At 53.0% G+C, this 25758-nt stretch overlaps 1 protein-coding gene, 1 long non-coding RNA gene and 1 pseudogene across 3 annotated transcripts in view; 2 read left to right on the top strand and 1 right to left on the bottom strand.

Moving 5' to 3' along the window:
* The window catches only part of LOC309859837 (phosphatidylinositol 3,4,5-trisphosphate 3-phosphatase and dual-specificity protein phosphatase PTEN-like), a 119492-nt pseudogene that overhangs the window by 86827 nt on the left and 6907 nt on the right, over positions 1 to 25758 (bottom strand). The window contains exons 2-3 of the transcript XR_014316668.1: positions 23648 to 23707; positions 22565 to 22705 (exon numbers count right to left, since the gene is read on the bottom strand). The product of XR_014316668.1 is annotated as a phosphatidylinositol 3,4,5-trisphosphate 3-phosphatase and dual-specificity protein phosphatase PTEN-like (transcript). The remainder of the gene's footprint in view (positions 1 to 22564; positions 22706 to 23647; positions 23708 to 25758) is intronic.
* On the top strand, positions 572 to 8611 carry LOC309859858 (uncharacterized protein). The gene is made up of 6 exons (XM_082721074.1): positions 572 to 1043; positions 2964 to 3098; positions 4604 to 4674; positions 5140 to 5164; positions 6950 to 7023; positions 7729 to 8611. Exons 1-6 carry the CDS (start codon positions 1016 to 1018, stop codon positions 8080 to 8082), a joined length of 687 nt encoding a protein of 228 aa, XP_082577200.1. The 5' UTR covers positions 572 to 1015; the 3' UTR covers positions 8083 to 8611.
* LOC309856482 lies at positions 8654 to 10260 on the top strand. Its single transcript, XR_014307224.1, has 3 exons — positions 8654 to 9201; positions 9659 to 9683; positions 10185 to 10260. It is a non-coding gene; the product is annotated as an uncharacterized lncRNA (long non-coding RNA).

The raw sequence follows: 25758 nt of genomic DNA on the forward strand, positions 1-25758 counted from the left end.
AACAGATTTTGCAAGTATAAATGAGATCCTTTAATCAGTTGACTTTGGTCTAAAAGGAAGATTTACTTGGGTGGGCCTGACCTAATCATGTGAGTCTTTTATTAATTTATCTTAAATATTTTATTTATTTATTTGAGAGAGAGAGAGAGAGAAAGAGAGCGCATGAGCACACGAGCAGGGTGAGGGGCAAGGAGCCCAACATGGGACTTGATCTCAGGACCCCAGGATTATGACCTGAGCCAAAGGCAGACACTTAACCAACTGAGCCACCCAGGCGTCCCACATGTGAGTCTTTTAAGGAACGTAAGATATCAGACACCCTTCTTCTGACCTCAAAGAAGAAACAAGCTACTGTGACTCCTACGGCTGTCCAGAAATAAATTCTGCCACATATGTACAGATGGGAACCCAACCAAGCCTTAGATAAGGAGTCCCAAGCAACACCTTGATTGCAGCATTAATGCCTAAGAAACTTATTTAACCTACTCCTAACTCATTCTCGTCCATACATATGAGCCATATGAGCAGGGAGCCTGATGCTAGGATTGATCCCAGACTCCAAGAGCAGGACCTGAGCCGATGGCCAATACTTAACCCACTGAGCCACCCAAGAACTCCTGGAGAGACTTTGTGAAACAATCTCGTATAAATAGGAGTTTTCCAGAGTAGCAGATAGGATAATGAACATTTCAGTCTCCTAGGTGCCCTCAGGAGTATCCTTTTTTTAATGTCCAAAAATGCAGGTAGTTAACGTACAGCGCAGTATTGCATTCTGCAGCACAACTCAGGGACTCATCACTTCTCTCCACCACTCAGAGCTGACCACAACAAGTGCCTTAATTGCCCATCATCCATCGACCCCTCCCTGACCCCCTTCCCTCCATGACACCCTCAGAGTTCTGTCATGAGCCATCGCCACGGTGACCTGATGACACGCATCCAACGTTCCATTTCAACTGTCACTCTGTGAGCCGAGCCCCTGGCGGTTGGGTGAACAGGACTAACAGTCCCCACGATGGGGAACCTTAACTGCTGTTGTATAGGTAGGTGCCTATCGATTTTCTCAATTCTCTTCTCTGGAGCTGGCTGTCTCCCTTTCACAGAGATCGGCTTCTTCTCTTTGGCTTTTCCTCTCCACCCTCTGATTCCCCCTCCCGGTTGGATGCCTGTGTTTGTTTGTTTGTCTGGGTGATTTCATTGGGATTTCGTGGGGAAGCTGCCTTCCTTAAAGCGCTTCGATGTTCAGAAAACCGTACTCTTTTTGAATGCCCATTTCGGACACAGTCCTACAGGGACAACACACAGGTCACACGCCACACTGCTGTCCCTGCATCAGGAGAATCTTGGTGCGACCCAGGCACATTTGAGGGGAACGAATTGCCGGTCTCCTCTTCCCGATGGACATGACAAAATCGGAGAGGAAAGGTCAGAGGTCGAAATGCAGCTGTTCTTAGAAGGAGAGACACTGGAGGATAGCGGGATGGTCTCATGGGTTGATGTGCAGGGTTTCCCGGGCCGTCTGCTTGATGCCTGGGAGTACACGGGAACGGGCTGTGCCACCGGGTGGGTGAACAGAACACACGGCAGCTGCACAGTGGACTGTCTGCTGCTCTCAAAGGTACTGCTGGGCTGGGTTCTCCAGGCCCGGCCTAGGGAGGGAGACAGGAGACTGTCTGCTAAACCTACAGTCTCCAGAGGGGATCAAGAGACCTGAGAGTAGACAGGGGATGCTGGCGAAGAATGAGAGAGCAGGGAGGGACTCACGCCAGCCAGGGTAGCCTCACTTCCATCCAGCCTCCTCAGAGCAGTCCGCACGGCAAGAGCGGGCCACTCAGCATCATCCGTCTCCTTCCTGAAACCAACCACTCCCAGCCCACATGGCCACCTACATGTCCGTTTGTACCCATCGACTGCTCCTCGGGACTGGCGAGCTCAAGGCAAGCGAGTTCTCAGCCAGGTCCTATGCGACTGTTGGGAGTTTGAATCAGCTTGGGAGCCAAGCAGAACCCCAGGAGCCTGGGCTTCAACTGGCCTTCAGGACGGCCTTGGGCGACTGGGCTGACCTTGCAGAGAGGTGAGGGAACGTGGCTCAAGCTACCCGTTCCTGGTCCTTCACTAGGGCCCCACTGGGCAGAAACCACCACTTAGTTGATGTCAGGGCCCCAAACACAGAGGTGAGTGAGGACTGAAGCTGGTCTCGTGGCCCTCGCTCTCCCCTACAGACACAGTGGCACAGAGGGATTTGAGACTGTGAGGGCAGCTCTTGGTTCAGGGCTTCAGAACCTTTTAGCAGGGGCCGTGGGTTGGTGTCAGGGGTTCGGGGATCTCCGGCCACAGGGAAACGACGACTTTCCTGTCCCAGATCCATCCTTCATCAGGGTGGCAACTCTGGACGGACCCTTCGGCACCCTATATTTCAGGGCCCTCCACTGTCCTCCACTGTGGCTTCACCCACAGCCAGCTGTCTAGCTGAGTCCCTAGGTGGTCCCTTCCTCAACACCTGCCGAGCGGCTGGGAAGCATCCAGTCCTCCCCTAGGTCCCAGGCACTCCTTGGACTCAATCACTTGGGACACCGTGGTGGCACACTAACGTCTACGCCGGAGGGCAGGGAAACAGGGCACAGAGGGTTCTGGGGAACACTCTCGGGTAGGTGTGGCTGCTCAGTGGATGTGACCGAGGCTATCACGCGTGCTCACGGCGCTCTGTTGCGTGCTTTTCTGTCCTGTCTCTGCTCCATACAAGCCGTTGCCCACGGAACCTGTGGGTGTGGGAGGGGGCGGAATTCAGAGCACAGCACATGGTGACCCCTTCCTAAGTCCCACCTGGAGGGAGGAATGCCTGCTGGGCAGCTGGCGAGTAGGGGCAGGAGACGGATGGACTAGAAGGAAAGGACTTCCAATCCCCCTGTGGGCTCCTGATGACAAGGTGCCGACACTGTTCTCTATTTCTGTGTGTCTCCCAGAAATCTGTGGGGAGTGTCTCCTGGAGGATGTGGAGACGCCCCCACCCACGCCGCCCCCTCCACAATGCCACAGCAAGAAGAGAGTCCGGTTCTCCCTCCACAACGAGGTCTTCACCATTGAGGACCCCGAGGAAGGTACCTTGGGGATTGACTCATTACGTTGATTAGAGACGCATTCTGTTATTCAGTAGCACAGACATAACCGAAGCTTTTAAAACTGCTGAGACACATTGTCCTCTGATTTCACTGGTAGCCATTTCCCTCTATGCCGTCCGTCCGTCCCCTTTTAAGTCCACAAGTCACGAGATCCTCATTCCAACTGGATCCAAGGGGCACAGGAAAAAAGTGTCTACTAGCTGAAGGGATGGATCTTAGGTCTTTCTGGAACACACGGATCCCTATAGGTCTCCCGAGGAAACATGGTTCTTAGATGTGTAGGAAGGAAGAGACTATGTTTTTTGCCAGGAATGCTGAACAGAAAAATGGAACAGAATACGACAGGAGGTTTCATGATGTCCCCCCTTCACTTCCGCCCATTAGCCACATCTTACATGGGTGTGCTACGTATCTTCAAAGGAACAGAACGACCTCACCACATTTGGGGAACTCAAGTACCCAGTACATTCCACGTGGTTACCGTTCTACAAATGGGCCAATGCATTCGGTGACGTCTTCTCATTCTGGAAACAGACAGAAATCTGTGCACTAATGTCTCACACAGTTGGGTTCCCAATAGCCCCAGAGAGGCACTGCCCCCAAATCCATCACGGGAGGAAAGAACACATTCAGTGTCATCCATACACATCATAGAGTGCAATTCAGGCGTAAGAAGAAACTAAGGTTTCCAATATTTTACGAAACAGATGGAACCTGGAATCTCCACATGCATTTTGAAAGCAAGCACACAAGGAAAGAGGTACATTACATGATCCCAGGCTTTGAGGACACTCCAGTAGGGACATTCGTAGACCCAGAAAGTGGAAGGGACAGTGGAGGGAGGAAACGGGGAGGTCTGGTCATGTCGTCACGGGTACAGAGGTGCCATGAGATAGGATGGCAACGTTTTCCCCGTAGATGGCAGTGCAGTCTGCAAAGCATCACAGATGTCTGCAGTGTCACTGAACGGACACGCACTAACAAATATAACCCATCCCCAGTACTTAGATTCCATCACCGAAAAACCCACTACTCCAAGGCACGATAGAGGAGCGATAGGGTCACACAGCAGACTGGGTGCAGGGGAGACAGCTGAACAGGCCCCATGACCAGCTGAAGAAGCTGGCTTGGCTTCACAGTGGGCAGGAGGGCTCAGGGGACTGCGCCCTAAAACACAGGGTGCCTTGAGTGTTTCCCAGACAGACGCTGAGAGTTCCCACTGATGACATCCCCTCCGTTAGAAAGCCAAGGCCCCATTTCCCTTTTCCATCCTGCTCCCCTCCTCTGTGTTTCTGTGTACACCACTGTGCACTGCGTCCACCACTTTGTCCACCACTGTTGGCCCACTGGCAAGTCAGGCCTTGCTTGGTCACCCTTCACGTCCATTCCCTCTGGCCCCGCATCCACATCCAGCAGACTTAACTCCCCAAGTCATTCCCGAGTAGCGCAGCCAATGTCCTGACAGCTCCTCTCTGTTCTCCTAGACCCTGTGGAGGGCCAGTCCAAGGACCTTCCTAGGAGCTGGACAAAAGAAGGTCCCCCAACTCTCCCTGAGGTAAGCTCGCCTCTCTGATTTCTCAGAGACACAAATGGTGCTTCCTTGATTTCTTCCATCAGTGGAGTTTGGTGAACATCGGGCACTTTAACTCCCAGGGGAAGGGGGCAGCAGTCTCCCCTCGTGGAGGAATGCTGGGTCTGACCTCTTACACACAGTGGACCCAAAAAGGGTGAGGACACAGGACAGCCTCAGTTACAAACTCCATGGGATCAAAGACCTTCTTCAGCAGAAAAGGTTTCTCCTTGAAAGAGAACGTTCTGTCTGTTGATCAGTATGGACTTCGGAGATTGAATGATGCTCCAGCATCATTCAAATGGTCCTCTTGAACTCAGGTGGGTGGACATGGACTCAACCACGGGACCTCATCCAATTAACTGCCTGAAGTCCTCCCCAAACCAAAGAGCTGGCCCAACAAGACAGGATGCTGGGATCCTCACTTTATTTCCTTTTTCCCAATCGCAGGTAGACGCTGGGAGCAAGGACAGCTGTACGTATTTAAGACCATCGGGCTCTGGGAGGAAATCTAGAGTACAAAGAAGCCTGCCCCCTGATTCTGGGTTCCAACAAGGAACGGGGGTTGGGGGATACTGACCGAGACTGTCCGCTGAGGCACGGTCACCACGTCAAACAGGGCCTGGAAGAACTCGTACATAGGGAAGGGGTGATCTGTGTGCACGTGGGATGAAGGCCCTGTGTGCGTGGGGGTGTGCGTGGGTGTGTGTGTGTGTGTGTCCCCATGCGTTATGCTTGTGAACACGATTGTGTGCCTTTCCCAGGTGATCTTTCTCACACTTCCATCACAATCACAGTGTCCCCCTTCCAAAACTCTCTCATCACCCTGGCACACTTTACATACTCCTTCCCTTACTCCCCACAGCTATACCTGGAGGTTGTTTCCCTCTGATTTCCTGGGATGGGCATGGTGCGGAGATGAAGGGTCCAAACCCTTGACCTCCTACTTGGAAAGCCAAGATTGGAGCTCAGGTTCCAATCTGAAAGTTGCTCTGGCCTACCCACCTGTGTTAGTCCCTCAGCCAGGGGGACATGCTGTACCATGGGTGCTAGCTAGCAAAGGGCCATCAGCATCTTTGCACACAGCCAAATACCTAGATTCTATGATGGTGCCCGAAAGGACCCAACATGACACAGTGGCTTTCATGGACACAGAAGCCAGGGAAAGCTTAGAAGCCCACCTTAAAGATTACAGGCTGGTCCCTGGAGTCAAGTGCACAGAGAAAAGCCACATACTCGTGCTCAAGCCCACATGGCTGGAAAGCGTGTGGACCCGTGGAGGACAGAACAGGGCAACATCGGTCATAGCCGGTCTCAGTGTGTACACACAACCGACCAATGGCAGAAAAGCTTCACGGAGGGAACTGACTGTACTTGATAAGATTTCCCTAAGCCTCAGGAAGGTTCAAATTCTCTAAGCACACACTCAAGCACCACTGGCCAATAGGAAATCAAGGTGAAGCTTGGGTGGAAGCTTTGGACCCACATCCCCGGAGCAAATCTCCTGCAAAGCAGGCCTACAGCCGATCAGCACACACACCCAGACTGCTCTGTGTAAGCAACTTCCCACTGGTCAGAACACCTGGGAGGGTTCGGACAGCCACTGTATTCAGGGGAAACACACACACACACACACACACACACACACACACACACACACACGGGACAGCTCAAGAACAGTGGAAGGAATCCATCACACTCATCAACAGTGCCGGCTGTTTACGGAAGCTACGATGTCTGTGCTCTCCAGTGTTGCACATGGCATTTTCTGAAGACAAAGGATGAGTGAAGCAAACTACTAGGCTTCTTTCCTGAGGGTTGAATGCAGCCCGGCAAGCAAGGCTGCTTTTTATGCTGTGCAAGATCTTACACAGACGTGATGCATATAGTCGCAGCAGGTGGGGATCTTGGGCCCAGAGCTGATGTCTAAAGCAGCAGCGTGGGACACCTTAGTGGCACGTCAGTCAGGAGAGGTTATGGGACTCGGTCTTCACACAGAAGCCAGGTTAGGCTTCCCATGTCCTGGACTAGCTATTTGGCTTTGATCGGGCTCACTTTAGCTAGAAAGACAAGAACCCTCTTCGCGTTTCCTCCCTGCTCCTCTCCCGTCCCTTCCCCTCTGCACCAGGACAAGGCCCGGCAGCAGTGCGGCCCGTACCTCCTAGGCGCCCCCGCACGCGCACTCCCCTCCTGTCCTCATCCATCCAAACTTCCTGAGCAGCCTCACCAGTGTCCTCATGGTACCTCTGTATCCTCCTAGCTCTCCACGATGACCTGATGGAAGAGCTACTACCCACTTTGAGGGCCGAGGAGGAAACTCTGACTCTCCCTCAGGTAAACTCATTGTTCCTCAAGATTTTGTTTATTTGAAAGACAGAAAGACAGAGAAGGGGAGAGAGAGACAGATAAACAGACAGAGAGTGCACGAGAGCGCAAGCAGGGGGAGTAGCAGAGGGAGAGGAAGAAGTGGGCTCCCCTTTCGAGCAGGGTGCCCAATGTGGGCCTCCATCCCAGGACCCTAGGATCAGGTCCTGAGCTGAAGGCAGAAGCTTCTATGTCTGAGCCGCTCAGTCACCTCGCTAAAGTCATTTTGTGCTTCTGAGGGACAGCCAGTGTTTGATTTCTCTTTCCATGAAAGTGTCTGAGCATGGACATGCCAGAGGGGAGAGACCATGTCCTTGGTGCTGAGAGCCTGCCGTGAGTTTATACCATTAACGGACAGCAGATTGAGACGGGCACCACCATTGCTTAGGCAGTGGATGGTCGTGAGCATTTTCCACCAGGTCGTTCTGTCTATGGGAAATGGCTTTGGAATGAGTTGCTGACAAAAATGGATGGGGGAATTTTGACATAACATGCTGGAGCCAAGGACAAGGGGGTCATTTTCGGGAGGTCATTTCCTCCTCCTCTGGAAAATAGACTCAATGACCGCATCCCATCTAGCTTGCTTACGACACACACCAAGGGCACAGAGATGTGTGCACACGGTGTGCACAGGGTGCGGGGATCCTCACTGGGTTTCCCTTTCTCCAACTGCAGGAGGCGGCGACTGGATACACCCCATATGCTTATACCCCCATCACTCCCCTTAGGGGGACAGATCTAACTCAACAAGGTAGGGTTTTCTCTCCTCCTTTGGTCTGGAGAGCTTCCCCCCTTCTGAGTTCCTCCCGGGAACAGAGGCTGGGGCGGACTGAACAAACGGAGTGTCCTGCAGAAACCCAGGACCCTGTGCTACAGTCCCTGCAAACCAGTAGGTCATTCGGGCGGTGTGCTTGGTGCGTCGAAGGGTTGGGGCTCGCTTTCGCGTGGGTCGAAGCGACGGGACCGGGCATGTGGGTGTGTGGACTGCGTGCATTTCACCAGAAGACATCTCCCACTGAATGGACTTGAGGGCACGGGTCAAAGTTTCAAAGCCAAACCTCCTCCATCCCCGCTGCACACACCCCGCTAGGACACCACATTCCTCGCTGACCACAGCTCCACCTGGAGGGTTGCTCAGGATTCCCTTTCCTCAGACAGGGATGGGGAGAAAAGGGGCCCACATCTGTCCTAGCTCGGGACATTTCTCAGACAGGGTCAAAACACAAAGGAATCAGAAGCTACTTTAGTCGACCCAAACATCACCACCAGCCTTACAAAAACGCTCCCATCTTGAATGCACATAGAGGGAAGGCTCACTGGAAAATGGCAATGGCCAGGAAAGCTTCATCATTAGCTTGGGGCCCAATCCGACTTCCTGACAATATGCTAGATGACCAGGTTAGAGAGTGCCCTTCTCTCGCCTGGCCTCCGCGCTCTTGTGAACTTGCCGGATCCTGACTGGGGGAGCTGGGTCCTGGGAAACTGGGTCCCCCGGACTCCCAAGGACACACCCACAGGCCACAGGAAAGGAAAGACTGGGAAGAATCAGCACTTTGCGGATGGGGACTCTGTTGGAATGCTCAGATGTCAGTACGTAAAAATCCTGGGTCTTTGGTTTTCCTGACCCTGCATGACTCAGGGACAAATAGAAACCTATAGGGTACTTGTGCTTGCATTGAATGCAACCCTGCCACACAGTGTCCTTCTGCAGAAATACAATCTCCTAGAAGAGGCGAGAGGTAGGTGGGAGCAGCCAAGAAACGGTCTTGACAATGACCATGACACAGTCGCTGGTTGGAGGAACTTGCCTGTCAGTACGGGAACATGTCTCTTAGTGTTTACCCTTTCTACTTGAAGAGGTCACTCTGATTCCACTCCCTGTAGCTCGAGTTCAGAGTCAATATTTCTCCCTCCGTTCCTGCTCCTTGCCCTGACCTCTCTCGATGCAGCAGCAGCTTGCTCAGTCCATACCCACGCCATACACTCCCGGTCACGCCCAACCCATGCGAAACTCCCTGAGCTCTTCCTGCCGAGCCCCACCAGTGGACTGACCATTCTGTGGATCTCTCCCTAGCTTGGCTGGATGGACAGGCGGGTGAACGTTCAACAGGAAAGAATGAGGAAGACGCCCCGTTTTACACCAGAGTGGTATGCTGGCCTTTCTTTGGGGGAGACACAAAACTCTTCTGGCTTTTTAAATCAAGGTCACATAAAAAAAACCTCAGCATGCACTATTGACAGGGTAGGGAGAAGTTTGAGAGAGAATCTGTTACCAAATGCGACCTAACCCCGAAGGCATTGCAGGGGGGCTGGGACAACCACAGCATGATCACCTACCATCTGGAGGGCAGGGAGCTTTGGTACGGGTAGTAGCTATTCCTCCTTACCACCTATTTTGTCCAGAGGGACCTGGAATGTGGGACCTCTAGGAAGACTGGGTGCATCTGCGGATGACTCATTTTGCTCTCGTCACACATTGGGGCTCACGGGCCTCTAGCACACTTCCGCATCGGGCTTCCTCCCATCCCCCAGGGAACAAAAGAGCCATGCAAACAGGACAAAGCCTGATTTGATGTTCATACTGTTTTCTTTTCTGAAATCACAGGTGTCCCTGCTGGAAGAGGATGGCGGTAAGTATTCTGTACTCTAGAGTCACTCACTTGTTTGCAACAACCTGGAAAAGGGCAAAGGTCGGGGCTTCCTCACAGGCTCCACCACGAGAACCACCCTGATTCCAGGTCCGGCGGGACTGAGAGGAAGGGTCGGAGTAACAGAAAGGGATTTTCTGGGGAAAGACCCGTGGCCTCATGGCCCTGTCCCCAGAAACTACTGCGCTGCTCTTAGGTGGTGCAGGTTTGGGGGCAGGCAGTAGGTGTGCCTTGGAGATGGACTATTTCACAGCCAACCTAGGCCCTGTAGCTCCAACAGGAGCCAGAGTTTCTATTCACATCCCTGCTCCTCTCCAAGACCTTTCATCCTCCATCCAGGAAGGGCCCACTGCAGCTCAGTCCATACTGATGAGCTCCCCACTTCCACACACTTGTCCACACGTGCACGCCAAGCAAAGCTCCCCGAGCGATTCCCGAAGAGTCCCATCGGGGTCCCGACACTCTCTGTGTGTATCCACCTAGATCCCCTCGATAGTCTGTTTGATAACCTTGACGTGGACAGCACAGAAGGAGAGGTCCCATTTTTCACCAAGGTGGTAAGTTAGCCTCCTTCAGGTGAGGTACAGCATCCCTTGTTTCTCTGATACTCGCAATCAGATCCGAACACCTCAGCATGTACAATGTCCTTGGTGGGGAGATTATTGAGGGAGCGACTCTTAGCCAGGGACACCCCATTTCAAAGACCCTGAAGGAAACAGCAGGTTCGGTTACAGTCCACAGGGTCCTTAGCTTTTTCACGGGTGCTACTAACACCGCCGTGCCACCTAATGGACCCAGGGCATGCGACCTCTAGGTGGATTCCATATCACTGCCCATGACCCTGCCCATCACCAAGAGACCAAAAGAGCTGTGCACACAGGACCAGGCAGGACTTGATGTTCATCATGTTTTCTTTTCTGAAATCACAGGTGGCCCTGCTGGAAAAGGAGCATGGTAAGTATGCTGTCCTCTAGAGTCACTCATTGCTTTGGAGCAACCTGGACAATGGGCAAGGTGGGGCCTCCTTGCAGGCTCCATCTTGAGAGCTACCCAGAATCCAGATCCTGTTGCAACGAGACTAAGGGTCATGTTCCAGACCGAGACCCGAGGCCTCGTGACCCTGGCCCTGGAAGCTAACGTACTGCTCTTAGGTGCTGTAGGATCGGGTGCTGGGCACAAGGTCTGTTTCCATGGGAATCCATGTGCTGTGATTCGCAGGGTTGGTGTGTGTGTGTGTCAGGTGGATGAATGCTGCGCTCTCGAACGTGTCTGGTCCCCTCAAAATGGCGATCTCAGGGATGTTTCCCATCACTGTCACGTCATGAACGTCCATTCATGGGAAAACTCTTCAACACCTACAATTGAAAGAGGTGTTCTTTCCTTGCAAATACACATCAATTCCCCCAGAAAACAAATCCTGTCACTACCTAAAAAGGGCTAGACTGTGCCCCAAAGACACAAGTGTGTCTTTTCCAATCCGTGTTACTGAGTCAGTGTCCATGGTGCTCTCCCGCCAAGCTAGGTCTCGGGCAAGAATGGTCACAGCACCTCCCTCTTGACACTGCCCTCACACACACACATCTCTGCATCAGAGGCCCCACGATGCGTCTTCCCAACCTCATCGGAAACACTGAGTGCGGGGACACACTTCCTCCCTTCTGCAGGTGGCTTCCGGGGCAGCCGCGTACAACAGCCCGTTTGGGGATGACCCGCACAAAGGGGTAGTGGCCAGGGAACAGATGGGGCCAATTCACTCCGTGTTTCTCCATGGAGATCTACCATTTCCCTGCAGATACTGTGTCTAAGAATGCAAGTGGCCTTCTCCCAGGGAAATCCCACACCCACCACTGGTCCTTGCTGGGGATCTTGGAGGTGGGTCCAAAAGGTGTCCTATCCAAGGGGGAATGAGGTGGTCTTCAAGGACTGAGCATCACTGGGGGCACCTGGGCCCCCTCCATGCAGGAACGAAGGGTGCTCTGTGCATCGCAAGGTGGCCAAAGAGAACCTCAAACCTCAACAGGGGTGACAGGACAATCATCACCCATTTCGCTGGCCATCTGTCCATGCAAGAGGGCCTTGTTAGATTCAGAAGGTTTGGGCCAAGAGACAACTCAAGGGAGTTCAGTGCCTGGGAATGGAAACAGAGCCAAATCAGGGTTTCAGGGTTCTTTGGCAGACAACAAGACTTTCTCTCATGAGAAACATGTATTGGAACAGAATCTGATTTTCCAACATCTCTTTTTCTCACTCGCATGCGCGGAATCCACGGGAGTACATTTCGCTGCTCTCCGAGGACACTCAACGGGCTTTTCCAGGGTAGTTGCACCAGTCTGCATTCCATGAATTGCATACAAAGTCTCTAATTTTCTGCCTCCTTCCAACATGGGTCCTGGGTTTGAATTCCTGGTTTGGGTCCTCGCCACCCTGACAATGCCACAGCTCAGCATCCTTTGGATTCGCATTGACCTCATGATGCCTTACGTTGAGCATCTTTACGTACGATGTCTGTCTGACTGGCCGAGTCATTCGTTCCCTTTGCAGCACAGACTATTCCAGTCTTTTTCTCGATTCTTTCATTTGGTGAAATCCCGGTCTTCTTTTGTTTGGTTGGTTTTCTTTGTTTTTCTTCCTTTTTGTCAGTGAACACACCTTTTCTGAAATAAGGATTGCCAAGGGTGTCTCCAATCTGTGGGCTGCCTTTTCACTCTGTTCACTGTTTCAGAAGAGGATGCTTTTCCTGGGCGGTCCTCTTGGGAAGCATCGTGATGCCAACATGAGCGCATTTCCTTGGGCATTTCTCTTCCGCTCCCAGGTGTCCCTGCCTATTTGTATGCCAGCACCCTCCTGTTGGCTCGGGGGAATCATCCAAGGTATTGGAAGGTCAGCTTCTAGAGACCCACCACCGACTTCTTCATATTCAGAAACGTCGTGGTTCGCTGTGTTCCTTTATGGTTCCCTTATCTATTCTAGCAGCTCTTCTGTCCCGAGAGCATCACATTGTATGCTTTAGATCAGTGCTGCACGGAATCCGCTCCCCATTTATTCTAGGAACTGGGGCTTCACCTTAATCTCTTCGGGTCCAAAGACCTCCAGCAGCACCTGGTGGGTGTGTGTGAGCCCAGGAACGTCTTCCCTTGATCAACATCCCTGTCAAGCCAGCCAACGATGCCCGAGCAATACACAGGAGAGCAGGCCTCCTCTCTCGCTCCTGGTTTGTGTCTAGTGCTGAGTGATCCAGGAAAGAGTCTGTCTAGCATCCATCATACACAGTCATTTATTATCTCAGCGCAGTACACGGAAATCATCAAGGGAACAAAAATGTCCAGTTGCTCACTCCCACTAGCCACACGTCAAGAGTCCCATAACGACTGGAGTTTCTGATGGTTGCGCTGGGAGGGGACAGCGGTCATGGGCATGCAGAACTGACACTGAGGTGACTGCTGCAGCGTCCTGGTCTCATTAGAAGGCATGAAACTCCAATCCCTGTCTCCTCCAAGGGCTCCGGCTCCGCCAGCCCTGTGAACCTCTGAGAGCACTGCAGAAAGGTCAGGCAGATGCTGCACGGCCCAGAGACATCTCAACGCACCTGGGATGAAGGGGTGAGGCGGTTTCTCTCCTAACGGCATTGCTCCTCTTTCAGTTCTTGCAGATCTACTGATAGAGAGCATCGAGGACTACATCTTCAGTGAGGACGAAATCTCTTCAGGTAGGGAATGGTACCGAGGAGGGGAACACTGGGACAGGGCTCCCGGGAACATGGGGTTGCCCCTGCCGCTCTGGAGAAGGAAGAAGATGGGTCAAAAACCACCTTTTTGAAAGGAAAGCGATGCTCTGGTACAGGCATGATTTGCTCATGTCACGTTCTCAGGATGAAAAGAACAGACGAGGTGTCCATGGGCCTTTAGTGTAGGCTGGGTTTGTCATCACCACTCGACTCCTTGCGTGGCTCCTTGAAGGATCTTTCCCATCAAAGCTGCTCATGCCTCCCTTGGCCACTGCAACACGTCAAAGCTTGGCCTCTTTGCTCATGGCCTCTCAGGAATGGTGCACATGAGATTCTGCATCATTCTTGGCACGGGCCCAGACCTAGTCATGCTCAGGACTTGGCGGCCCCAACCGCACTCTCCTGGGCAAGAGACACTACGCGACACTCCGTTCTGGTCTGAGCCAGGAGGTATAAGACAGGTCTAAATTCTCTCCCTCATAACCTCCACTACCAAACCATCCTGGTTCTCTCCAAGCTGCTGTACTTCAAGGGGATGCCCAGAGCTGCAGAAGGGAAAGCGTACTTCCCCTGGGTTCACTACACAGGCTCCCGTAAATCGGAGCTTCTGCCAGCCTTCACACCCCAGCCGAGTCTGACCTGGGGACGTGTTCCCAAGGGTGGGATGGCCCCATGCAGCTGCCTTGGAGAACCCCTGTCATGGGCCACGGTCCCCCGGGCCTGTGTGAAGGGGCTGCTGGACCTGCTTCACACACTTGCTGCCCCGGGTCCACTCTACCTCTCACTAGCTGGCGTCGAAGCATAGCACAGAGCCTCCTGGGAGCAGGGCCAGGGAGTCATGGTTCCTCTCACAAACCCACCTCGCTGGCCCACAGCCCTGGCCATGCTCCCCACTCCCTAGGCATGCCCAAACAGCAAACATTCCTCAGGCCTGCCCAGGGCCCTACACACAACCCGACCCCGTCCATTCCTGGCAAGCCTCAGCAGGAGCACTGGCAGGAATCCTGTGTTTCAGTAACCACACCGCTGGACGTTTTCCAGCCCTGAACAGCTGAGGGCGCCTGCACAATTTCCCATGCTCCTGTCTCCATTCAACCTCTGTAACACTTAGGGAAACAGAGGGTGTTGCGTTCCCTGAACCACGTCCCTGGGAAGGTCATCCCAGGCCCTGGGCAGACATGGGCTGTGGGGACGTGGTGGGTCATCTCTCCCGGCACTTCCCCAGCAATCCCAGACCCATGACAGCTGCTCCCAGCACAGACGGATCGGGGGATTGATTCCAGGGGACCCAGGATATCTCCTCTCTTTCCTTGGTGGCCCCCTCCTGGACAACAATAGGACTGGTGGAGCTTGGCAGGGGGAAGGACATGGAGCATCTCTAGGGGAGGAGATGGAGGAGGAGGAGGAGGAGGACGACAAAGGAGAGCAGGGAAGGACAAGAACAAGGACAGAGGAAGACAAAGTCCCGCAGAGGCAGTCTTAGGGACAGTGACAGCCTCCAGGGGGGAAAGGATCACACAGCCAGGCTTCCGGGTCTTGGAGAGAATCGGAGGTGGGAAGAGCAGGTGGGCAACCAGAGACCCCCCTGTACCCTGCGGAGATCAAACGACCAAGGCCAGGGAGGACTCGGAGCTAGGGACGCACCCCACTGAGGGCAGAGCCCAGCATCCCCAGAGCAGCAGGCCGTGGGTCGTCACCTGCACTAACTCCCCTTTGTTCTCTCTCAGGGCCAACCCCAGCACCCTTGCTGCTCCCAAACCCGAAGGATTCCACAGAAGACGATTCCGATGGAAGAAGCCACCCTGCGCCTGTAATTCACTTCCACCTCCATCTCTTGGGCTTCCTCTCTCCTCTGTCCCTAAGTGCCTCCGCCCAGCTCTTCCCCTTTCCCTGCTTTGACGACGCCAACCCCGGAGGCCCTCGTCTCTGGCAGGCACTCGGGCTCTGCATGGGAACTGCTGCATGAAATCCCTGGGAAGCTCTCCTCACCCCTTTCCTACCATCACCCTGACCCCTCACCGCGGACTCTGGGAAGCAGCCCCGGACAGCAGAGCAGGGAGGAGGGCTGGGAATCGGCAGGGCACGGCTCACCCGGCTGGAGGGGCCTCGGGAAGGGAGGCTGGGCCTGGGTGTCCCCACTTGGTTCTCTGATGCCGGGGAGTCTGTGCTCATGCCCACTTCTGCTCTTGCTCTTAGCTCTCAAGAAACTTTCCTTCAGTGGACTTGGCGCAAACGACAAGGGAAGCAGAAGAAGAGGAGGACTCGGGAACGGGGTGAGTCGGGCAGGAAAAGGGGCCGGTGAACATGGATACACCTTTTCTATCATTGCCCCGTCCCTGTTGTGGGTACCTCAGCAAACAGCACAAAACCTGGGGTGCTGCCCTAGCCTCTGACCACAAAGAGGAGAGGAGAGGAAGATCCCAGTCCCTGCAGGCACTAGGAAGTCCTGAGAACATCCCACGGGGAACCTCCACCTGATCCCTGCAACTCCCTGTGGTGGTTGGGCGCTGTCGTCCAGGAGCTGCTGATCTTGGAGGAAGGGCCCTGGCTACCTGGAGGGACTGGACCCCAGGCAGCCTAGGCACAGTGACCTTCTGGCAAAGGGCTCCATACCCCCCATTGAGCCCCTCCCTCTGCACGACCCAAACCTTGCCCTCCCACCCTGCAAAAGCCAGCAGACGGCTTGCTCCCGGACGACACTAGTCACGAAGAGACAGTGGTGAGGTGGCCACATCTCCCACTTCAGGCACGTGAGAAATGAGCAAACAAGACAGGCCCCCGGGCTCACAGGAGCAGGACAGCTCACCCCTCCCAGCGCTGCATCCCTGTGGGCGGGGAGTCAGGCCCGGTCTCCAGCTGAGTCATGTCCACCAGCGACTCCCATAGGATCTAACCAACACCTCCAGTCCCCCGAGCCTCCAAGATGCCTCGTGGGAGGTAGTGGGTCCCCTCATGGCACACTTTGCTTTGTGAGTTTCATACTCTAGAGACTCACCTCGATCCCTCAGTCGGCAGGGGAGACCCACCAGGGAAAGGCCACCCTGCCTACTCCCACCTTGCCCAACACCTGCCCACAGCCCGTGGACTGTGTGAACTCACTTCCCATGGTGGTCGGGAGCATGTCGTCTCTGCCACGCCACCTGCAACACTCATGTGGGCAAAGGCTCCCCCCACAGAGAAGGGCACGTCCAGGGCTCTCAGAGAGGCTGGGGAAGGGACAGCCCAGCAGGAGGAGGACCCCGCCGTCATGGAGGAGGACGCTCAGGGAAGGGGCCTGAGGGACCCTGGCAGTGTAGCCTTCATTCAGCTCCAGGGGGCCCACGGGAAATTCCCCTTTCTTCAGGTCATGCATGGGTCTTGCAGGGAAACCTCTACCTCAACACCTCAGAAGACACGTCCCGCAAAACCCCACAGGCCTCTGGTAAGGCCCAGGCCACACGCCACTCGCTATCTCACACCACTCTACCCTTGTCTCCACAGCTGCACCAAAGGACAGTGTGCCTACCACCCCAAGGCACCAGAGGCTCCTGGGGTGCTCCGACAAAGGAAGCGAGGCGGGCTATGGGGCCTCACTTGCTGCTCCGATTTGGGCCCGGAGGAGGATTCGGCGTGAACGTACAGGGAAACACGCCTGCAGGAACGGCTCTCTTACGCCTGACCTCCGTAGGCCAAAGAGAAGACTTCTGGGCAGCCCACCAGAGGACGGCACTGGAGCCCCGAGGACGAGACGAGAGGACCCTCTGAGTCGGCCGCCACACCCAGAGTTGGCTGCCCGGGCCCTGCCGATGACGGACACTTGGAACACGAGGCAACCACCTGGGCCCACAACAGTCCATTGTGTGGGGAGAGTGGGCTATCCCTGGGACTGGGCGGGACAGCAGCCTTCCCGTTGTCTCCCCTGTCTGCTGCAGGGGCTGCTCCTCCTCCCGCTGTCCCCTGCAGTCCCCGACAACCCTGCAGGGCATGACACATGCAGGACAAAGCGGCACTGCCAGGGCCCCTTGACCACCCTGGGATCGACTCGAGGGGCAGCAGCCCTACCCCTGCTGGATTCCCCGAGGGTGCCGCACCCGAACCGCCCCCGTCGCTTCGACGCACAGGACCGTGACCAATGCTGGGCTCAACACTGGCAGCAGCCCCACAAAACGGGCCCCGCTCAGCCTGTGTGTTTGGCAGCAGCAAGAGGTTTAGGGAGGAGAGGCTCTCCCCTGCACTCAGCGGCCTCTTCCTTTTACAACTCAGACAGCAGAGGCCTCCCCCAGCTGGGCCTCTGCCACCTGACCAGGAACGACCCACGCGGAGGAACAGCTCTACGCCCCTATTCAGCAGGAAGAAGCTACAGAAGATGAGACCGTCCTCCTTCAACAACCTTAACCACGCAAGGCTCCGCACTGGTCAGGGGCACACGAGGAGGGAGGGGAAGGCTAGCTGAGCGCCAAGCAGGAGCTGGCACGCCACACCGCCCCCCAACCTGTGATACGGGGGACATCCCTCAGGCGCTCTGACTGCCCTCAAGCTGAGGAAAGGAAAAAACAGATTCTCCACAGATGGCGATCAAAACCCGGCAAGACCGGAGTCTCCCTCGGTTTGTAAAAGTCCTCGTGATTCTGTAGGAAGAGGCCTGCTTAACGAGAGCCTAGCGACCTGCCAGAGCCCCGGATCTCCGTTTCCCGAAGCCCTGACATCTCCCTCCCCTCCACGACACTGAGGGAGGCTGAGGCCGAAGGAAATGTCCGTAGGACAGAGTTTCTTTTCAAACGTGCAGTCCCTGGGATGGACCTGTGAGAGGAGGAATGTAACATTCCTCCAGGAAGCTCCGCACCATCTTTCAACTCATGCCTTCCTAGCAGGAAAAACCACCTTCCCTTCACAAGAGCAAAGCCAACTGTATCCTCGGTGTCCTCTGCCCTCCTGCCACATTCTTGCAAAACCTCCCTTTTGCTTGACCTCCTCCAATGCCATCCCAGAAAGTCAGCCTCCTGTCACGACCCCAGCAAGCAGCCCTTTCTACCCAAGGGTCGTACCCCTGTGCCTTAATAAAAAGCACCTCCTGCCAGCAGAGCCGTCTCAAGACTTCTTTCTTGACCATCGGCCTTGAATGCTAACCTCTTTCCTACATCAGTCCTGTCTCCTGTAGGGCTCCTGTGGAAACAACCCTGCAATACGGGCCCATTTCTGTCAACTCTTCCGACTCCATCCACCTCACCCACTGCACATTCTGTGTCCTCCGAGGACTGGACCCTTCTGTGATTCTTGCACTCAAACCCTCACATGGCCCCTCTTTCGGTCCTCGACGTGGCGGACGTTGCCCTTCTGAAACTCCCCAGCCTCCCATCCTCACTTTCTTTGTCTCGCAGGTTTATCTGGTCCATAGTTTCTCATCACCAACACGCTACAACCGGTTTCTGCTCCTAAGTAGAGGACTCCATTCCTTTCCTTTGTCCTCAAGCTCAAATCTTAAGTCTCAGATGTTTGTCTCACAATTTTCAAAATTCTTCTTTCCCCTAATGCCTCTCTACCAGTTTCTCTTCTTCCTTTTTCAAGCGGCCCGCCCTCCCTCCCTCCTTTCCTTCCTTCCCTACATGATCTTTTCGTTCTTTGTATTCCTTCCTCCCTCCCCCTCTTTCCTTTTCTCCTTCTGTTCTGTTAGTACCCACACAGCACTTCAGTACTTTTTCACCTAGTGTTCCGGGACTCACTCTTTGTGTACAAGACCCAGGAGCTCAAGGCAATTTGTTCCCTATTATAAAGGATGAAGGGAGACCCACACGGGGGCAGCTCAAAGGTCGGCTTCTCTGCAAGTTAATGGGAAGCTTCAGGGTCATGAACCCTGGCCTTCCACACTAGAGCTGGACATGGGCTACGCTAAGCATTCCCCACAATCCCCTGTCATCCAAGACCCTGAGCATACGGGCTGTCCCACCAGAGACCTGAAGAGTTACATTTCTCGGCTGAAATGGGCCTCGAGTCAAGCCGCCGCCCGAGTGACTGGAAAAGTCAACTGGCTTCAGCACGACTCACGGGTATATAGTCTTTGAAACGGAAACTTCAAAAATTTAATCAGCAGTTGACGTGGGGGTGAGGCTACCATGTAGAAAGATCTATCTGAATTCCGGAAAGGAACAAGGCACCCGACTACAAGTGGCTTGCAGGGGTAGACGCAGCGACCATTCCTGCAGGGAGGGGCTGGAATGCGTTCCTTGAGTCAGGAAGGGAGGAACGTGAGGGAGCGATCCTGCCACAGCCCCTCGTGCTCTGGCCATTAGCAGAGGGTTCACACTGCACAGGAACACGGGCAATGCTGGGGCACAGCACGGAGATGTCTCACGCACCTCACCTCACTCCGGGTGTGCTGTGTCCTGGGAAGACAAGCCTTGTATTTGCTGATAATGTGGAAGAGCCTTCAGCCATGTGTCCCTGGTGCCAGGGAAATCAGAGCTCGTTCATCCTGGATCGCAGCACACCCGTCTCCCCAGTGTGGGAGAGCCCTTAGTCGGGGCACTAACCTCGGGAGACACGAGAGAACTCACCCTTCTGAGGAACGGAAACATGACACACATAGGGGGAACCACCCCAGGGCAGTGCTCACCTCTGTACACAGTAAGACCACCGGAGACGCACCTCGGGGATGGAACGAAGGTGGGAGACCCTTCCTTCAGAGAGCTCTGCTCTTCTTCATGTCCAGGACCTCACACGGGGTAGAAGCCATGTGCTGGGATGGCCGCACAAGAGCTCGCAGCAACAGGCATCCCTTCGGGCCATGGGCACGTTCCCACAGACAGAGACCGGTTGAATGCCATCTTCAGGGGAAAGCATTTAGGCCAGCCACACCCTTAGCCAGCATCTGAGGATCCACACCGGCGGCAACCCCGACAAATGCGGTCAACGTGGAAGAGCCATTTGATACAGGTCTCACATTTGGGGACACCAGACAACTCAGAGCAGCGAAATCTGTGTCTGTCATTATGGGGCCCCGCCTGTACCCAGAGTGCCCACCTTGCTCACCGCCACAGAAATCACACAGTACAAACCCCTTGTCTCCCGTCACTGAGGCAGAGCATTCAGCCAGAAGTGGGCCCTTTCCCAACACCAGAGAACTCACATAGGGAGAGCCACTGGCGCGGTATCCTGGTGGGAGAAGCTTCAGGTGGGGCTCAGGCCTGAGGCTCCCGCTACCATCTCAGACTGTACTTCATCCCTCACACGGGAGCGAAGGTGCAGGCACCCCTGGGACCCCCTGCATCATCACTGTGGCTGAATGCCAAGGACATCCCATATGGGAATCCCATTCCTCACGGAGCCAACCCAGGAAGGACCTGGGAGGATTCGCACACAGGAAAATCCTCCCGGTCTGATGAGCAAAGGAACGGGCTCAGCTATCCCTTCTTCCCTAGCCAGCAATGACACCCTTACACCGAGGAATCACTGATCCCAACACAACGAGGGGAAATTCTTCCCCGGACACTCCCATCAGAGAATCACTGGGCAACTACCTCCCAAGGAATTCCTCGGGGTGACACTGAGATACAAACTCAGACACTGCAAACACATACAGCAGGGCCCCGTTCTGAGGGATGCGGAATGCGCTATTCCAGTAACCAATAGCCAGAAATCAAGCACATCTGCTCCAATCCAGCAGTACTTGCATAAAGGCCAGTCTCACCGAACAGGCGGGTCTCACAACACTGCACACTGTGCCAAGTAAGAACGGGGGACGTTTCCTTTACGACCTCTCACAACTGACACAGGTACTGTCTCTTGCTAGCAAGTGGGGTCACAGGAAGTAACGCTGCCCGGGATCCATGAGAACATCAAGTCGAGGGTGAGCTCGGAATCTCAGAACACAAGGTGATCAATGGATGTTCACGAAAACATGAACCTAACCATGTAGGTAGATCGCAAGGATGAATGGCCACAAGATTCAACAAACACATGGTTTGTGATCTACCTCTCACGTCCTTCAGTCTACTAATATTGTCCTCACAAAGTGCAAAGGATTTACAAATTAATTACACGCTTAGAAATATCTCTATTTCCTTCACTTATCAGAGAGTGACAGAGCTAGCAGGGAGCAAGAACAGTCGGGGTCGGGCAGCGAGGAAGACGGAGAAGGGTGCCCAATACAGGGCTTGATCCCCCAGGATCCAGGGATCCTGACCTCAGCCAAGGGCAGATGCTTACCCAACTGCACCACCTGGGGGCTTGCAAATTAATTTCATCTCATACAAAGGTGTTCTTTGGAAGACCTGTGTGGACCAGGGCACAAAAACCTCGACAGTTCAGCATCAGGCAGTGAGGGCTTCCTCCCCGTCTATGAGAACATGGGAGCCCAGGGCTTTTCTCCACCACCAAGTCAGCTACGTATCTCTGGGCCTGAGAGGGTGTACGACCACTGCAGACATGGAAATACTCCCCGATTCGGAAGATTTTAGAACAGGAGGGGGTTCTTACACTCCCTTCCATAAAGACAAAGCCTGTCCAGGAATGCCTGAGAGGTTCCTTCAGTTTAGGGACCAATGTTTGGCTTTGGTTCAGGTTATGATGTCAGGGTTATGGGACTGAGCCTGGAGTCAGGCTCTGGAAGGCATGGGGAGCCTGCTGAAGGGTCCCTCTCATCCTCTGCAACTCCCACACCCCCACCAAAAAGAAACAGGAGAGAGAGAGAGAGAGAGAGAGAACGTGTGCCGAAGTCCACTCAGACATCCATTCGTAAAGATGCCCGGGATTCGTGGCTCTAGATGAATGGCCCAATAAAGCAAGTGTGGGCAGAACGTCGATGGTCGAGAGAATGTTTATTTATTAAGTTTTATTTTATATAAAAGAATTTATTTTTTATTAAGTCAGTCGTGTGTCTTACTAAGTCAGGCTGCAATAACTCGGGACTCTGCTACCAGGGGAAACATGGAGTTCAGAGGTTTTGTGTGGGGCAGGGACTTGCAGAGCCTTCTCCACATGTGCCCAGAAGTAAATTTCCCCCACAGCCAACTCTAGACATTCTGGTTAAGGGTACATCTCCAAGTTAATCAACAAGAAGAGGCTATCATTTCCTCTGGAAGAGAGATGAAGCCGGCAAGAAAGACACCCAGGTCAAGGCCTGAACTTCAACCCAGGGGGGAGATTCAGAACCAAGACAACTTACCACTGCGATGCACGTGCACCAGGGAGATGGCAGCGATCACACTCCTGGACGTGCTGCACTTCCATCTGCACTGAAGAGACAGAGGCCAGACGCTTTGGATGCTGCCCAGGAGGCCACGTCCCCTGAGCCTCGAAGAACCACCTGTAAAAACAAGGAGAGCATTCAGTCGAGGTCTCAGGACCCACACATGGGGAGACACAGAGTCACCCATAACGGAAAGCAGGCCCCTCCCTCCCAGCAGGGAGTGCAGGCTCAAAAAGGCCAAAATCACAGGGCCCTGCCATCTGTCAAAGTCTTAGCATTGCTGATGGAAGACCTTCCCCTAATACATGCTTAGAGATTTGGCTGCCAGAACTCAACACAGGAAAAGAAAAAAACCAAAAAACAAAACAAAACAAAACAAACAACCCAACAACAACAACTACCTTCCCCTTCCCCAACACCCTTCCACTATAGGGTCGTGGCTAAGGCAGGCTTCACACTGTGCGCATTTTGCCCTGATAAACGTCAACCCTCCAATAAAGCACAGAGCATAGAGCTAGGCTTGGGCACCCCGGCGACCTGGCTGGCTGCCGTGGCTGCCTGGGCCTGCCTGCCTCCCTCCCTCCCTGGCTCCAGTCCTTTCCTATGAGCATCTGCCTGGGCCCTGGTACTCTGGCTCTGCCCCAGGTACCCCGGGCCCTGGGTGCAGGCCGTCAGAAGGCAGTTGAAGGGTCACAGACTCCAGCCGGCCGGCCCTGTGCTCCCCTCAACCCAACCACCGTGGTAACCAACGTGGGCCCAGGTGCCAGATCGAACTACAGCCCCCACCCTCCTGCTCAAACACAGGTTCGCCTCAGAAGCAAGGCACATCGGCCCCAAATAACCTGCCCCTTAGCCCCCACCCCACCGGCCTGAATATCCCCTCAGAACGGAAGCCCCAGAAGCCAACACAACCACCATTCCAGGCAGCGCATTTCACTCATCCTCACGTCTTGCACAGGTTGTCTGAAGGGTCCAGAAAAACCCGCCTACGGTATGGCCCACGTGCTGCTGTGATGTGAGGAACCCTTCACCTCCCCAGAGTTTGAAAGGTCACCTGACCCATTTTGGAGGGCTGCCCCAGCGACCACGCCCACTCCTCCTGCCAGCCTGGGACTCTGCCTGCAGAAAAAGAACAAGAAAGAATAAGAGTTGGTGATAATGTGAAGAAAAAGGAACCTTGTGTACTGATGGTGGGGATGAAAACTGGTGCAGCCATTATGGAAAACAATGGGAGGTTCCTCAAAAAATTAAAAATAGGGGCGCCTGGGTGGCTCAGTGGGTTAAGCCGCTGCCTTCGGCTCAGGTCATGATCTCAGGGTCCTGGGATCAAGTCCCGCATCGGGCTCTCTGCTCAGCAGGGAGCCTGCTTCCTTCTCTCTCTCTCTGCCTGCCTCTCAGTGTACTTGTAATTTCTCTCTGTCAAATAAATAAATAAAATCTTTAAAAAAAAAAATTAAAAATAGAACTGTCATATGTCATATGTTCATATGTCATATGTTCCAGTAATTCCATTACTGGGTATTTGCTCAAAGAAAAGGAAAACATTTGAAAAGATACGTTTACAGTGCAGCACTATTTACAGTAAGCCAAGATATGGAAGAGCCCGTCAATAGATGAATGGATAAAAAAGACGTGACGTATATATAGATATCGATAGATAGATAGATAGATAGACAGACAGATCTCTAATAGAATAGTACTTGGCCAGAGAAAAGAATGAATTCGTAACATTTGCAACAACATGGATAAATCTAGAGGGCATAAAACTAAATGAAATAAGTCAAAGAAAGGCAAATATCCTATAATTTCAATCATATGTGAAATTTAAGAAACAAAACAAAGCATAAAAGAGACAAAATAAGAGACTCATGAATATAGAGAACAAACTGGTGATTGCTAGAGAGAAGGTGGGTGGAAAGAGGGCATGAGACAACGAGGGTGTATCACTGAAAAGTAAAAAAAAAACTCGATCTGAAGTCATTATTATTGTCTATGTAGAAAATCTCAAGTAACTTATAAAAAGAAAAAAAAAACTATTGGAAGTAATGAGGAAATACCAAAACATCATAGGATACAAGGTCAATATAAAAAAGTCAACTATTTTCCTATATCTGAATAAAGAAGTGAATTCCATATTTTCAAATGAAAAAAATACCATTTACAATACACCCCTAGAAAGGGGTACTCAAGTATAAAATCTGACACAATACATATATACAGGAAGACAAACCTGATGGAAGAAATCAAAGATCTAAATAAATGGAGAGAGTTGGTATTCATCGGTAGCAAGAATCAATATGGCAAAAACGTCAATTCTTTCCAACTTAATCTATAAATTCAATGAAATCCAAATAAAACCTCCCAGTTATCTTGCAGATATTGACAAGAAGATTCTGAAGTTTACACAGAAACACAAAAGATCTAGAATAGCCAACACACTGGACACCTGGGCGGCTCAGGTAGTTGCGCATTTGCCTTCAGCTCAGGTCACTATGCCAGAGTCCTGGGATGAAATCTCAAGTCAGGCTCCTTGCTCAGAGGGGAGCCTGCTTCTCCCTCTGCTCTCTCTGCCTCTGACATCCCGTTTGTTCTCTCTCTCTGACAAATAAATAACATCTTTAAAAAAAAGTTTAAAAAAAAAAACAGAACAGCCCACACAATGTGGAAGAAAAATGAGAATTCACCTCACCTGGTCTTGAGACTTACTATAAAGCTACTAGTAACCAAGACAGTGTGTTAGTGCTGAGAGAGACACACAGATCAACAGAACAGATTACAAGGACCAGGAATAGATCTACCAAAATAAAGCCAAACATTTTTTGACAAAGGCACAAAGGGAATAAAAGGAGAAAAGACAATCTTTCAACAAATGGTGCTCAAACAACTGAACACTCATGCAAAAGAAATGAAACTAGACACAGACCTTACACAAGTATTAACTAAAAATGAATCAGATCTAAATGTAAAAATGCAAGAATAAAGAATACAGGAAAAAAATCTCTCGGACACTGGATTTGATGATGAGTTTTTAGATACAACAGAAAAAGCGTATTCCACGGGGAAAAACATGCGTTGGATATATTAAAAAGAAAGTCGTCTGCTCTGTGAAAGACATTTTTAAGAAAATGAAAGGATAAGGCCCAGACAGGGAGAAAATATTTGGAACACAG

This window comes from Mustela nivalis (genome assembly GCF_964662115.1).
Source record: "Mustela nivalis genome assembly, chromosome: 2".
NCBI lineage: Eukaryota > Metazoa > Chordata > Mammalia > Carnivora > Mustelidae > Mustela > Mustela nivalis.